This window comes from Aquarana catesbeiana, linkage group LG02, assembly GCF_042186555.1.
Source record: "Aquarana catesbeiana isolate 2022-GZ linkage group LG02, ASM4218655v1, whole genome shotgun sequence".
Lineage (NCBI taxonomy): Eukaryota > Metazoa > Chordata > Amphibia > Anura > Ranidae > Aquarana > Aquarana catesbeiana.
Window position 1 is genome coordinate 120,825,687 of NC_133325.1, and position 15,078 is coordinate 120,840,764.

The 15,078-nt window shown below is 42.3% G+C and overlaps 1 protein-coding gene across 6 annotated transcripts in view; it reads right to left on the bottom strand.

The window, feature by feature from the left end:
* Positions 1-1,046: 1,046 nt before the first annotated feature.
* LOC141127179 (cyclin-dependent kinase 8-like) overlaps positions 1,047-15,078 on the bottom strand; it is a 314,815-nt gene continuing 300,783 nt past the window's right edge. For all 6 annotated transcript variants that reach the window (XM_073613407.1, XM_073613408.1, XM_073613410.1 and 3 more), the window contains one exon: positions 1,047-4,997. In XM_073613407.1, the coding sequence (XP_073469508.1) occupies positions 4,872-4,997 (126 nt within the window). In that variant the 3' untranslated portion in view covers positions 1,047-4,871. The remainder of the gene's footprint in view (positions 4,998-15,078) is intronic.

Below are 15,078 nucleotides of genomic sequence, written 5' to 3' on the forward strand. Positions count from 1 at the left end.
GACTTAAGATTTCTTTAAAACAAAGTAACTGATGCCAGCTTGCAGTTGTTTTTCTTTTTTTTCTTCTTTAACTGTTTACCTTTCTTTAATAGTACATTAAACATTACATACATTAAAAGGTATTATGCAATGTCTATTCCACTTATGATAGGCTTGTTGGCTCTGCAGTCATTGCAGATCATTTTGCGACATGATTACATCTCTTTTTTTTTTTATGGACTGTATATGCCTACACGTTTGTACCATGTATTTGTGTTCTACTCAATAGAATTCAACTTTGTTGATTTAAAAAAAAAAATACCCTGCTGATAGCACATCAGTGTTTTTAAGTCAGCAAATCCACCATATAGCACCCTGTACATGTTTCAATTATGAAACGAATGGCAGGCAGGATCTTTAGCACACAGTACTGAACAGGAGGTAACTGGGTGAGAGTGTGGATTCCTGCACCTAACCTCACTTTCTACAAAGTTGTTTGCAACGGGAACCTCATAAACTGCTGTTGTAACAATGCCAACATTATATGGAGGAGATGATAAAAATATGAATGTTTATGCTATTTCGTTCAGTTGACAAACTGGCCCATCTACACCAGCACAAGCAGGTCCTCTAGTCATTCTTTTTCTGAAAACTGTATTAGCATGAATTTTTCCTGTAAAGTTTCAGTGATTGTTCAGACCATGTTGGAGACAGTATAGCTAGTATACACTTAGCCTGCCCTAGAGCTTCCTCCCAGCTGAGGGTATCTGGTATAGCTCCAGAATTCGCCTTCTGCACAAATAAACCTGGAACCTTGGTTCGAATTCTGGACAGGACATCTTCATGGAGATTGCATGTTCTCCCTTTGTAGTGAGGGAGGAAACCCACACAAGCAAAGACATGCAGGATGTTATTTGGCTCCTGTCTGAGATGGCCCTAGTGTGTGTATGTATGCATATGACATAGGGACAATAGATTGTAAGCTCCTTGAGGGCAGGGACTAATGTGAACTAACAGTATAATAAATATTCTTGATTACACTAGGAACAAATACACACAAAGTAACCTTTTCTTTTATGAAAAATAAATTTATTACTTAACACCTTGCTTTAACAATGTTGAATTAATTTGTAATCAGAATACTTGTCATTCATGTAAAATAGTTTGATACAGTACATTTTATGTTACAGCTTCTGTCTTTCCTTGAAAATCCTAAGGCTTTCCTACCCCTTATTCTCCACTGTAACAGGAGCCACCCTAAAATAAGGTGCCGACCAAATAAAAACAAATAGTTACTGATTTGAAATCCACTACACCAAGCCAGCTTTATAAGAATATCTGAACAGATGCTTTTTCTGGTGAGCAGCAGCTATCATGCTGGTTATTTCGGCATTGATACAACTCCATAGCATGCTCACAATTCAGCAACACCAAAAAGAAAAAAAAAATTCAATCAGTTTTACGGGTTTGCTGCAGCAAACGGATTCAAATCAGTTTCAGACTTATTAACTATCAAATAGCAGCTTTAATACCAGTCAAGTTAAGAATAGAAGCAAAATTAATATTTAAAGAAGGTTTGGATAAAGGAACATGGCAGTAATAGTTACAGGTTTGCTGCACAGTGGTTGCATCCGCATGGTTCCCCATGGTGTGTGCATGGTTTAGTATATATTAAAGCTTCTGATAACACACACCAACATCTGTAACGTATAACTTGACCTGTTAAAAGCTTTGATAGATATCCCCCTTTTGCCTGTGAAAATACACACCCGACTCTTATAATAATGTCATTCTGAGATGTTGGTGCATGTGTGTTAAAATGGCAATAAAATTGGACACTTTCTAAAATATTTAAAGTGTAAGTTAGGCTTAAAAGGTTTTTCCAGTTTTGGATAGAGCACAGAAGGATTACAAACCCTTTGTGTTGTGTTTTCTACTGCTGTCTGGGGCTCCGTCTTGCAACAGTAAAATCTGCAACAGGGACTCTGACAGGGGTTCTAGCATTCAAGCTGCTGTCAAAGTGTTATTAAACCAAGGACCCTGCATTTACAATATCTGGTCTCCCACAGTACACAGAACATGGAAATACAATTATTTTAGTAAATATAAACTGCTAATTACCTTTTCTCAGCAGTATATAGCAGTCTTGTGACTTCTATCAGTGTGTGGCCGAGCACTGGTTAAAGCTTGTAGGAGGAGTTTCCATTCTACTCTAACTGTCCTATGAGGCTGCAGGATCCCTGACCCTGTCTGGACAGTGCTAATTGGCCCTGTGTTGATCACAAGCACCCTCTCAAGAAAAAAAAAAACAAAAAAACCCCAAAACTCTAGCAATACACATCAAACAGAGTTTCTCCAAAGGCTCTGTCTTATGAGGAGATGGATTGGGGACAGTGAAAGAAGGGTGGATCAAAGACAGGATCAAACAGCATGTTTACATAATGCTGAGGATTAACCCCATAGGTTTATACAGTGAGTATAACAAGCATGCTTTACTGCATATATACAGACTGATTTTACAATTGTGGGTTTAGTGACACTTTAAGAGTTCCCTTCTCACTTTGGTAAATTGTCAGTAGGACAGAAAGTGAGGGCTAAATCTTACAGAACACTGGACAGCATAAAACCATGTCAAGGGTTCTAACCTTTCCCCACTTTATCCAAAACTAAATAAAAAAAAATTGGCCGAATAAATACTTTAAATGTGAATTTTTAAATATATAAAAAGCTTGCCAAAATTTCTAGTTTGCATACATGGACACCAATAATAGGAGCCAACCACTGATTTTATTAGACTACCTGAGGACTCAACTTTTATAAAAAAAAAAAAATAATAATAATAATAATTCTAATGTATGTGGTTAACATATGTAATATTTGGAATATAAATTACTTTTTATATTTCCACATTTGTCCCTTTTTTTTTGTCTACATTCAGACCAGCCTGTTCAGCAAAATTGTGAGCAACAGGGGTGAGGGAAAATGACCCACTGTCTGGGGGCTTACAACTGTCACCTGTAATTCACATGGTATAAACCAGGGATATGCAATTAGCGGACCTCCAGCTGTTGCAGAACTACAAGTCCCATGAGGCATAGCAAGACTAACAGCCACAAGCATGACAGCCAGAGGCAGAGGCATGATGGGACTAGTAGTTTTGCAACAGCTGGAGGTCCACTAATTGCATATCCCTGGTATAAACCTTCATTTAAAAAACAAAAAACATAAGAAAATCTGTTCCTGCAGCTGCTTAAGCACCCCAGCAATGTTTGGCCTCATGGCCAGACGTTTGCAGGCATTTTATATGCCAAATGAAAATTTCTGGCACTTTCCCGCACCCAGGGAATTGCAGCTAGTGCGTACAGACTGCCATACAAGTGAATAGCTGTATGCGGCCATAGTCTTGTAAACGCTGATGCTTCTGTGCATCAGGGGTTTACCTGCGCATGCTTGTGCAATGCATTTCCAAAACGTGAAAAATTCACTTTTCTGAACACAGCCTTGTATTCACTTGTATGAAAGCTGTATGCACCAGATGTGGCTCCCTGGGTGAGGGAACATGCCAAAAAATTACTCTAAGCATATAAAATGCCTCCAAACATCTGTGTGCATGATTGTCCCAAACCCCGTCACTTTTACTGGACAGCTTGGTTTGTATGTAAAAAGGAGAATAAAAATAAAAATCAAGACATGTGACAAACAAGCAATTCATGTGCTGAATAACAAACACATGCAATAACCACATACTTTTCTAAGAATACAATATTCATTTGAGTTTTTTTATAACGCAGTACCCAACAAAATTTTTTTTTTTTTTTTTTTTTTAAGGACAAGAGCTCCCACTCAACCATCTTTATTTTTTTGTAAAACATAATTCCATTGAAGATATTGAGGTCCCTTTGTGACAGCTATGACAACTTGGCGGAGCAGCCATTACTGCCAGAGGACTAGAAAAAGTTTAGGATGGTAGGTAAATCATCTTGCCAGCTTCCACTTAAAACTGCAATGGCACTGTTGAGCAGACTAAAGCTCTTAACAGCTCAAATTTTGGACAAACAGTGCCTGCATCCCATCAGCTTGCAATGAAGATTCTTCCATCCATACCCTAAGCAAGGATGGGGAAATTGATGCGGACTAAAAAGAGAAAGTCATGTATGGTCAGCTTCTTTCATACACACTAAAAAAAAATGCACTCACCGGGAGATTACCTGAATGTAGCTCATCGTGCAGCTATCGCATCCAATTATCAACTGAATGGCAGACTCTGTGTCCATCTATATTAACCCTTAAAATCTTTGGGAGGACCATACAAGAAAGGTTTTATAACAGGGATAAAATGTAACAAATTTTCTGGTCAACAAAAATACTGATCGTGATAATTCTTTGCTATCACCTAAGCATTAAAATGAAAGAAAGGAAAAAAAAAAAAAAAAAAAAAAAAAAAAAAGCTTATCTGACTAGGATTAGCCTTGAGCTTTGTGCGATGTTTATGAGCCATTACTTGAACATAGGGAAAAAAAAAAATATCAAGGTATTATTGGTCAGATAATATACTAATAGTCACCACATACAATAACGAAAAACAGTTTGTTCCAAGCATACTTCACAGCTTTAACTGTTAGCATCACTGAAAGAAATGCATTGGTCGCATTGAACCATTTTCAAGTATACTATGGAAGTAGCAAATTCACAATATGGACTGTGCTAGAACTTGCGCTCTCTTGAAACCTCCCCGTGGGATTCTACATTCTGAGAAATGTGTGACTTGGCTGCTGGACATTGTCAAGGTGTGGTTGTACAGTACATTCCAAAGCCAGGCTCCAGGCAGGCGGCTACAAGCTCAGTCCTGCAGCCCAAGCAACAGTGCATTTACGTTTTTCCTGGTACACACTCTAGTACCGATGTGTCTGATGGGAGTACTGTGGAGGCTGCTGGGAGGTAGTCGAATATCCCATGCTGCTCTGAGGTTGTGATGTGCTTGGTCCAGGGTTTGGATAGGCAGCATGTGGATTGGAACGCTGGAAAAAAAGAGAAAGAAAGAAAGAAAAAGATAAAACCGTGTTTGGTACTGAATATATGAAAAAAAAAAATACACAAAAAGGTTCAATTTACAAGGTTTACACTATTCTGTTCAGCCAGGTGACCAACTTTGATAATTATCACACTTGTGTAGAAAGAAAAAAAAAAAAACACTATTCTGTTCAGCCAGGTGACCAACGTTGATAATTATCACACTTGTGTAGAAAGAAAAAAAAAGAAAAAAAAAAAAAAAAAAAATCAGCAATAATTGAGGGCTTGTTTAATACATAAAAATTTTGAGTCCAGAAAAAAAAAAATCCACTGAATATGAAAATGAAATGTTTTGAAACAGATTACAGCAAACATACATTTTATTGGCCAACCAATGGTTTTGTCAAGAATTTTATGTCATGGAGAGCCCTGACAAAGCATAGAGTTGGAATTTGAAGGCTTCTACCCCTGTGAATAATGAAAGCTACAATGAGAGCATGTAAAGACCACAGATCCATTTCTTTTCCAGTTGCCAGTTAAAGCATTGCAGTGCCATATCGCAAAAAATGCTCTAGTCACGAGGGGGTGAAACCTTTTAGGGCTGAAAAAGTTAATAGTCCCAAAAGACTTTATTTTGCACTGACATGCATTTTTACAACAATTTTTGAGCATTGTCACTTTTGTGCCTTAAAGTGATACTAAAGTCAGTTTTTTCATGTAAAAATAACAAACGTGTCATACTTACCTGCTCTGTGCAGTGGTTTTGCACAGAGCAGCCCAGATCTTCCTCTTCTCGGGTCTGAAAGGTGAAGGCTTCTACCCCTCTGAATAATAAAAGCCACAATGAGAGCATGTAAGGACCATGGATCCCTTTCTTTTTGGATCCCTGACATAATCTGCATTTACACAACACTGGAAACACTGGAGCATTTCATCTTTTTGCCTGAGGGTTTTGTCATGTAGTCATAATTCACCTGTCATGATAGGCATATCCTTGAAAACGGTTTTTAGGGTCTGGGCTCCACAGGGATGGACCATGATGCTGGACCTGTAGAACACACCGCTGCTAGCTACAGATGTTGCACCAAGTGGGATGGATGCCCACATAGGATCTAGTTCACAAACCAACATTAACCACTTCAATACCAGACACATATACACCTTCCTGCCCAAGACAATATTCAGCTTTCAGCGCTGTCACAAATTGAATGACAATTGCGCGGTCATGCTACACTGTACCCAAACAAATTTTTTATCATTTTGTTCCCACAAGTAGAGCTTTCTTTTGGTGGTATTTGATCACCTTGTTTTAAAGAGAATTTTTATTGTGCACAGAAAAAAGGAAACATACATTACATCAGATAGGGGTTACATCATTAATTTTAGAGCAGAAATCACACACCCATTATAACAGTGCAGATATCCATCTATCCTAAATGAGCCATTTGGGTCTCTGACCCTACTCTACTTTGCAATATATATGTGTTTTTTTTTTCTTTTTTTTATTAAAACAGCAAAGTAATAAAAATAGATATCTCATAACAAAAAGATAACCCACCCCCCAACCAGGCAGGGGTGTCCAACCAGTGGACACCCCCACCTGGTGCCCCGGAATATAGGGAAGGGGGTCTGAAAGAATGCCATTAACCCTCAGTCTAATCAGCGGATCTGTGTACAAGAGCCGTACCCAGGAAATGAAAACAGGGCCAAAGCCATAGGACTCCAATAGGTGGAACAAATATGACCACTCCACGGAGTCAAAGGCCTTCTTTGTATCTAAGGAGGCTACTATTCTAGTCCCGGAGTTGTCATGGGCAGTTTGAAGATTCACAAAGAGTCTCCTGATGTTCATCTGTGCGCACCCTCCCTGAATAAATCCCGTTAGATCCGCATCTACCAATTTTGGGATAACTGTTTGTAACCTGCCTGCAAGTATTTTGGCCAGGATTTTTGTGTCAACGTTCATCAGCGAGATCGGACGATAGGAGTCACATTCTCGGGGGTCCTTCCCCCCCTTAGGGATCAGGACAACCAAGGCCTCCCTCATAGATGGAGGCAATCTACCGTCCAATCTAGCCGCATTGAACACCTTAAACAAGCGAGGAGCCAGACCATACCGAAAAGTGCAATACCATTCCGAGGGGAGGCCATCTAGACCAGGGGACTTCCTAGGGGGAAAAGAGGCAATCGCCTCCTCCACCTCCCCCACCGTAATTCCAGATTCCAAAGCAGTACTGTCGTCTTCCGTCAACTTAGGTAGATCAATGTCTGTCATGTAAGTCAGCAATTCCTTCGTCCCCAGAGGAGCCCGAGACTTATATAGTTCTTCATAGAATTGAACAAAAGTTTTTAAGATATCAGCTGAGTCGCAGACTTCCAGCCTGTCACCTCTGCGATTTTTAATTTTTGCGCAACAAATAAAAAAAGCCAGAAAATTTTGAAAAAAAAAGTTTTTGTTTGTTAAAATTTTTTGTAAATAAGTACGTTTTCTTCTTCAATGACAGGCACTGATATGGCTGCACTGACGGGCGCTGATATGGCTGCACTGACGGGCGCTGATATGGCTGCACTGACGGGCGCTGATATGGCTGCACTGATATGGCTGCACTGATATGGCTGCACTGATATGGCTGCACTGATATGGCTGCACTGACGGGCGCTGATATGGCTGCACTGACGGGCGCTGATATGGCTGCACTGACGGGCGCTGATATGGCTGCACTGACGGGCGCTGATATGGCTGCACTGATATGGCTGCGCTGATATGGCTGCACTGATATGGCTGCACTGACGGGCACTGATATGGCTGCACTGACGGGCACTGATATGGCTGCACTGACGGGCACTGATATGGCTGCACTGACGGGCACTGATATGGCTGCACTGACGGGCACTGATATGGCGGCACTGACGGGCACTGACATGGCGGCACTGACGGGCACTGACATGGCGGCACGGATGGGCATCACTGTTTTTATTGTGCCACAGAGGTGCCAGTCAGTGCCCATTTGTGGGCACTGATTGGCATATGATGGGCATCAATTTTCACATGTGGATAGCCATGGGGGATGTACCTGGCCATCCACATGTTAGGTGCTTCCCTGGTGGCTTCCCTGGTGGTCCAGTGTGGGCATCCGAGGGGGGGGGGGCAGCGCTGATAAACAATCATCGCAGACCCCCCGTCAGGAGAGACGCCGATTGGCTCTCCTCTACTCGTGTCTGTCAGACGCGAGTGAGGAAAAGCCGATCAAAGGCTCTTTCTATTTACATCGTGATCAGCCGTGATTGGACACAGCTGATCACGTGGTAAAGAGCCTCTACCGTGATCGGTGTAGAGGTGTGTCAGACTGACGGCATATGACGCCCAGTCAGGATAACTGAACCAACGCCCGCCCGTCATTCTGCTATAGGCCGGGCGGGAAGTGGTTAAAAGGCTTTCCCTGCAGTGTGCAGCACCCAAGGCTTTACGGATGTTGTGCGGATCCAGATGCAAAGCTTCTATTGTGGCTTTAAGACACAGTGAAGAGTTCATTGAAGAACTGATTTAAAGTGGAACTTCGCCCTCTCAATCAACATGGACTATTTTTAATCCTTATGCTGCTAGCATTAGTAAATAGGAAAGTATCTCATATTTACTTGTTTTAAACTTTTTTCTCTTTACATTTCTTCAGTTACTTGGTTTCCAGACCTAGGTAAATGATGTCATACATCCCAGGAGTCTTCCAGAGGGGAGGAGGGGTTTTCTCAGCTAAAACACACCCTTCTGCCTACATGCCTGAGCTAAAGGCAGACGGATTCCTGGAAGTAAATGCTACATAAATCATCTGCCCTTTCTCAAGATAGCCACGGACAGAAATGCTAGGGGAGTGGTTTTTCAAAGTGATTTCTCAGCAAAATAAAGCATGGAGGCATGGATGGATGGGAGAGTTTGCTTTGTATGTTAAAAATAAATTAAATCACATTTTTGGTTAGTGGGGCTCAGATGCAGTGTAGTTCTGCTTTCACAATCCAAAGTAAAATAATAAACTAGTCAAGAGCCATTTCTTCATAAGGGAGAAGAGGTCCCTCACCTTAGAACACTACCAAAAAAGTGAATGGGATAAGGTTATAGAGATGGTGCTTAGTGGGTGTGACCAGAAAGGTTTGCCAGTGCCCAAACACCCAAACAGGTACCAGGTCTGTAAATTATCAAGCCTTCTACTGTTCTTTATGAATAAAATTTTTTTTAACCTATCGGACCCCCCCCCGGTGCCATCGGCGGTCGGCATCTGACTGGGAGCGTCGGGAGGCGAGGGGGAGACCATCCGATCGTGGCCCCCCCCTCACGATCGCTCCCAGCCAATGGGAATCCTCCTCTGCCTGTGTGTAGTTTCACACAGGCAGAGGATGTGATGTCATCTCTCCTCGGTCTGGCAGTTTCCGTCCAGCGCCGAGGAGAGAAGACATGTAAGTCCACACAACACAAACACACACAGTAGAACATGCCAGGCATACTTTACACCCCCGATCCCCCCCCGATCGCCCCCCGATCCCCCCCCAATCACCCCCCCCCCTGTCACAAACTGACATTAGCAGTATTTTTTTTTTTTTTTTTTTCTGATTACTGCATAGTGTCAGTTTGTGACAGTTACAGTGTTAGGGCAGTTAGTATTACCCCCCTTTAGGTCTAGGATACCCCCCTAACCCCCCCTAATAAAGTTTTAACCCCTTGATCACCCCCCGTCACCAGTGTCACTAAGCGATCATTTTTCTGATCGCTGTATTAGTGTCGCTGGTGACGCTAGTTAGAGACGTAAATATTTAGGTTCGCCGTCAGCGTTTTATAGCGACAGGGACCCCCATATACTATCTAATAAAGGTTTTAACCCCTTGATTGCCCCCTAGTTAACCCTTTCACCACTGATCACCGTATAACTGTTACGAGTGACGCTGGTTAGTTCGTTTATTTTTTATAGTGTCAGGGCACCCGCCGTTTATTACCGAATAAAGGTTTAGCCCCCTGATCGCCCGGCGGTGATATGCGTCGCCCCAGGCAGCGTCAGATTAGCGCCAGTACCGCTAACACCCACGCACGCAGCATACGCCTCCCTTAGTGGTATAGTATCTGTACGGATCAATATCTGATCCAATCAGATCTATACTAGCGTCCCCAGCAGTTTATTGTTCCCGAAAACGCAGTGTTAGCGGGATCAGCCCAGATACCCGCTAGCACCTGCGTTTTGCCCCTCTGCCCGGCCCACCCAAGTGCAGTATCGATCGATCACTGTCACTTACAAAACACTAAACGCATAACTGCAGCGTTCGCATAGTCAGGCCTGATCCCTGCGATCGCTAACAGTTTTTTTGGTAGCGTTTTGGTGAACTGGCAAGCACCAGCCCCAGGCAGCGTCAGATTAGCGCCAGTACCGCTAACACCCACGCACGCACCGTACACCTCCCTTAGTGGTATAGTATCTGATCGGATCAATATCTGATCTGATCAGATCTATACTAGCGTCCCCAGCAGTTTAGGGTTCCCACAAACGCAGTGTTAGCGGGATCAGCCCAGATACCTGCTAGCACCTGCGTTTTGGCCCTCCGCCCGGCCCAGCCCAGCCCACCCAAGTGCAGTATCGATCGATCACTGACACTTACAAAACACTAAACGCATAACTGCAGCGTTCGCAGAGTCAGGCCTGATTCCTGCGATCGCTAACAGTTTTTCTGGTAGCGTTTTGGTGAACTGGCAAGCACCAGCCCCAGGCAGCGTCAGGTTAGCGCCAGTACCGCTAACACCCACGCACGCAGCATACGCCTCCCTTAGTGGTATAGTATCTGATCGGATCAATATCTGATCCGATCAGATCTATACTAGCGTCCCCAGCAGTTTAGGGTTCCCACAAACGCAGTGTTAGCGGGATCAGCCCAGATACCTGCTAGCACCTGCGTTTTGCCCCTCCGCCCGGCCCAGCCCAGCCCACCCAAGTGCAGTATCGATCGATCACTGTCACTTACAAAACACTAAACACATAACTGCAGCGTTCGCAGAGTCAGGCCTGATCCTTGCGATCGCTAACAGTTTTTTTGGTAGCGTTTTGGTGAACTGGCAAGCACCAGCGGCCTAGTACACCCCGGTCGTAGTCAAACCAGCACTGCAGTAACACTTGGTGACGTGGCGAGTCCCATAAGTGCAGTTCAAGCTGGTGAGGTGGCAAGCACAAGTAGTGTCCCGCTGCCACCAAGAAGACGAACACAGGCCCGTCGTGCCCATAGTGCCCTTCCTGCTGCATTCGCCAATCCTAATTGGGAACCCACCGCTTCTGCAGCGCCCGTACTTCCCCCATTCACATCCCCAATCAAATGCAGTCGGCTGCATGAGAGGCATTTTCTTTATGTCCTCCCGAGTACCCCTACCCAACAAACCCCCCCAAAAAAGATGTTGTGTCTGCAGCAAGCGCGGATATAGGCGTGACACCTGCTATTATTGTCCCTCCTGTCCTGACAATCCTGGTCTTTGCATTGGTGAATGTTTTGAACGCTACCATTCATTAGTTGAGTATTAGCGTAGGGTACAGCATTCCACAGACTAGGACACACTTTCACAGGGTCTCCCAAGATGCCATCGCATTTTGAGACACCCGAACCTGGAACCGGTTACAGTTATAAAAGTTAGTTACAAAAAAAAGTGTAAAAAAAAAAAAAAACACATACAAAAATATAAAATAAAAAAAAAATAGTTGTCGTTTTATTGTTCTTTCTCTCTCTATTCTCTCTCTCTATTGTTCTGTTCTTTTTTACTGTATTCTATTCTGCAATGTTTTATTGTTATTATGTTTTATCATGTTTGCTTTTCAGGTATGCAATTTTTTATACCTTACCGTTTACTGTGCTTTATTGTTAACCATTTTTTTGTCTTCAGGTACGCCATTCACGACTTTGAGTGGTTATACCAGAATGATGCCTGCAGGTTTAGGTATCATCTTGGTATCATTCTTTTCAGCCAGCGGTCGGCTTTCATGTAAAAGCAATCCTAGCGGCTAATTAGCCTCTAGACTGCTTTTACAAGCAGTGGGAGGGAATGCCCCTCCCCCCCCAACGTCTTCCGTGTTTTTCTCTGGCTCTCCTGTCTCAACAGGGAACCTGAAAATGCAGCCGGTGATTCAGCCAGCTGACCATAGAGCTGATCAGAGACCAGAGTGGCTCCAAACATCTCTATGGCCTAAGAAACCGGAAGCTACGAGCATTTTATGACTTAGATTTCGCCGGATGTAAACAGCGCCATTGGGAAATTGGGAAAGCATTTTATCACACCGATCTTGGTGTGGTCAGATGCTTTGAGGGCAGAGGAGAAATCTAGGGTCTAATAGACCCCAATTTTTGCAAAAAAGAGTACCTGTCACTACCTATTGCTATGATAGGGGATATTTACATTCCCTGAGATAACAATAAAAATGATTAAAAAAAAAAAAAAAATGAAAGGAACAGTTTAAAAATAAGATAAAAAAATAATAATAATAAAGAAAAAAAAAAAAAAAAAAAAAAAAAAAGCACCCCTGTCCCCCCTGCTCTCGCGCTAAGGCGAACGCAAGCGTCGGTCTGGCGTCAAATGTAAACAGCAATTGCACCATGCATGTGAGGTATCGCCGCGAAGGTCAGATCGAGGGCAGTAAGTTTAGCAGTAGACCTCCTCTGTAAATCTAAAGTGGTAACCTGTAAAGGCTTTTAAAGGCTTTTAAAAATGTATTTAGTTTGTCGCCACTGCACGTTTGTGCGCAATTTTAAAGCATGTCATGTTTGGTATCCATGTACTCGGCCTAAGATCATCTTTTTTATTTCATCAAACATTTGGGCAATATAGTGTGTTTTAGTGCATTAAAATGTAAAAAAGTGTGTTTTTTCCCCAAAAAATGCGTTTGAAAAATCGCTGCGCAAATACTGTGTGAAAAAAAAAAATGAAACACCCACCATTTTAATCTGTAGGGCATTTGCTTTAAAAAAAATATATAATGTTTGGGGGTTCAAAGTAATTTTCTTGCAAAAAAAAATTATTTTTTTATGTAAACAATAAGTGTCAGAAAGGGCTTTGTCTTCAAGTGGTTAGAAGTGTGGGTGATGTGTGACATAAGCTTCTAGATGTTGTGCATAAAATGCCAGGACAGTTCAAAACCCCCCCAAATGACCCCATTTTGGAAAGTAGACACCCCAAGCTATTTGCTGAGAGTCATGTTGAGTCCATGGAATAATTTATATTGTGACACAAGTTGCGGGAAAGAGACAATTTTTTATTTTTTTTATTTTTTTTTGCGCAAAGTTGTCACTAAATGATATATTGCTCAAACATGCCATGGGAATATGTGAAATTACACCCCAAAATACATTCTGCTGCTTCTCCTGAGTACGGGGATACCACATGTGTGGGACTTTTTGGGAGCCTAGCCGCGTACGGGACCCCGAAAACCAAGCACCGCCTTCAGGCTTTCTAAGGCCGTAAATTTTTGATTTCACTCTTCACTGCCTATCACAGTTTCGGAGGCCATGGAATGCCCAGGTGGCAAAAAAACCCCCCAAATGACCCCATTTTGGAAAGTAGACACCCCAAGCTATTTGATGAGAGGTATAGTGAGTATTTTGCAGACCTCACTTTTTGTCACAAAGTTTTGAAAATTGAAAAAAGAAAAAAAAAAATTTTTTTTCTCGTCTTTCTTTATTTTCAAAAACAAATGAGAGCTGCAAAATACTCACCATGCCTCTCAGCAAATAGCTTGGGGTGTCTACTTTCCAAAATGGGGTCATTTGGGGGGGGGTTTGTGCCACCTGGGCATTCCATGGCCTCCGAAACTGTGATAGGCAGTGAGGAGTAAAATCAAAAATGTACGCCCTTAGAAATCCTGAAGGCAGTGATTGGTTTTCGGGGTCCCGTACGCGGCTAGGCTCCCAAAAAGTCCCACACATGTGGTATCCCCATACTCAGGAGAAGCAGCTAAATGTATTTTGGGGTGCAATTCCACATATGCCCATGGCCTGTGTGAGCAATATATCATTTAGTGACAACTTTGTGCAAAAAAAAAAAAAAAAAAAAAAATTTGTCACTTTCCCGCAACTTGTGTCAAAATATAAAACATTCCATGGACTCAACATGCCTCAAAGCAAATAGCTTGGGGTGTCTACTTTCCAAAATGGGGTCATTTGGGGGGGTTTTATGTCATCTGGGCATTTTATGGCCTTCAAAACTGTGATAGGTAGTGAGGAGTAAAATCAAAAATGTACGCCCTTAGAAATCCTGAAGGCAGTGATTGGTTTTCGGGGCCCCGTACGCGGCTAGGCTCCCAAAAAGTCTCACACATGTGGTATCCCCATACTCAGGAGAAGCAGCTAAATGTATTTTGGGGTGCAATTCCACATATGCCCATGGCCTGTGTGAGCAATATATCATTTAGTGACAACTTTTTGTAATTTTTTTTTTTTTTTGTCATTGTTCAATCACTTGGGACAAAAAAAATGAATATTCAATGGGCTCAACATGCCTCTCAGCAAATTCCTTGGGGTGTCTACTTTCCAAAATGGGGTCATTTGTGGGGGTTTTGTACTGCCCTGCCATTTTAGCACCTCAAGAAACGACATAGGCAGTCATAAATTAAAGGCTGTGTAAATTCCAGAAAATGTACCCTAGTTTGTAGACGCTATAACTTTTGCGCAAACCAATAAATATACACTTATTGACATTTTTTTTACCAAAGACATGTGGCCGAATACATTTTGGCCTAAATGTATGACTAAAATTGAGTTTATTGGATTTTTTTTAGAACAAAAAGTAGAAAATATCATTTTTTTTCAAAATTTTCGGTCTTTTTCCGTGTATAGCGCAAAAAATAAAAACGGCAGAGGTGATCAAATACTATCAAAAGAAAGCTCTATTTGTGGGAAGAAAAGGACGCAAATTTCGTTTGGGTACAGCATTGCATGACCGCGCAATTAGCAGTTAAAGCGACGCAGTGCCAAATTGTAAAAAGTGCTCTGGTCAGGAAGGGGGTAAAACCTTCCGGGGCTGAAGTGGTTAATATATAACAGGACACAAAGAAACAGAAATCTTTAAACACATGGAAGGTGGTT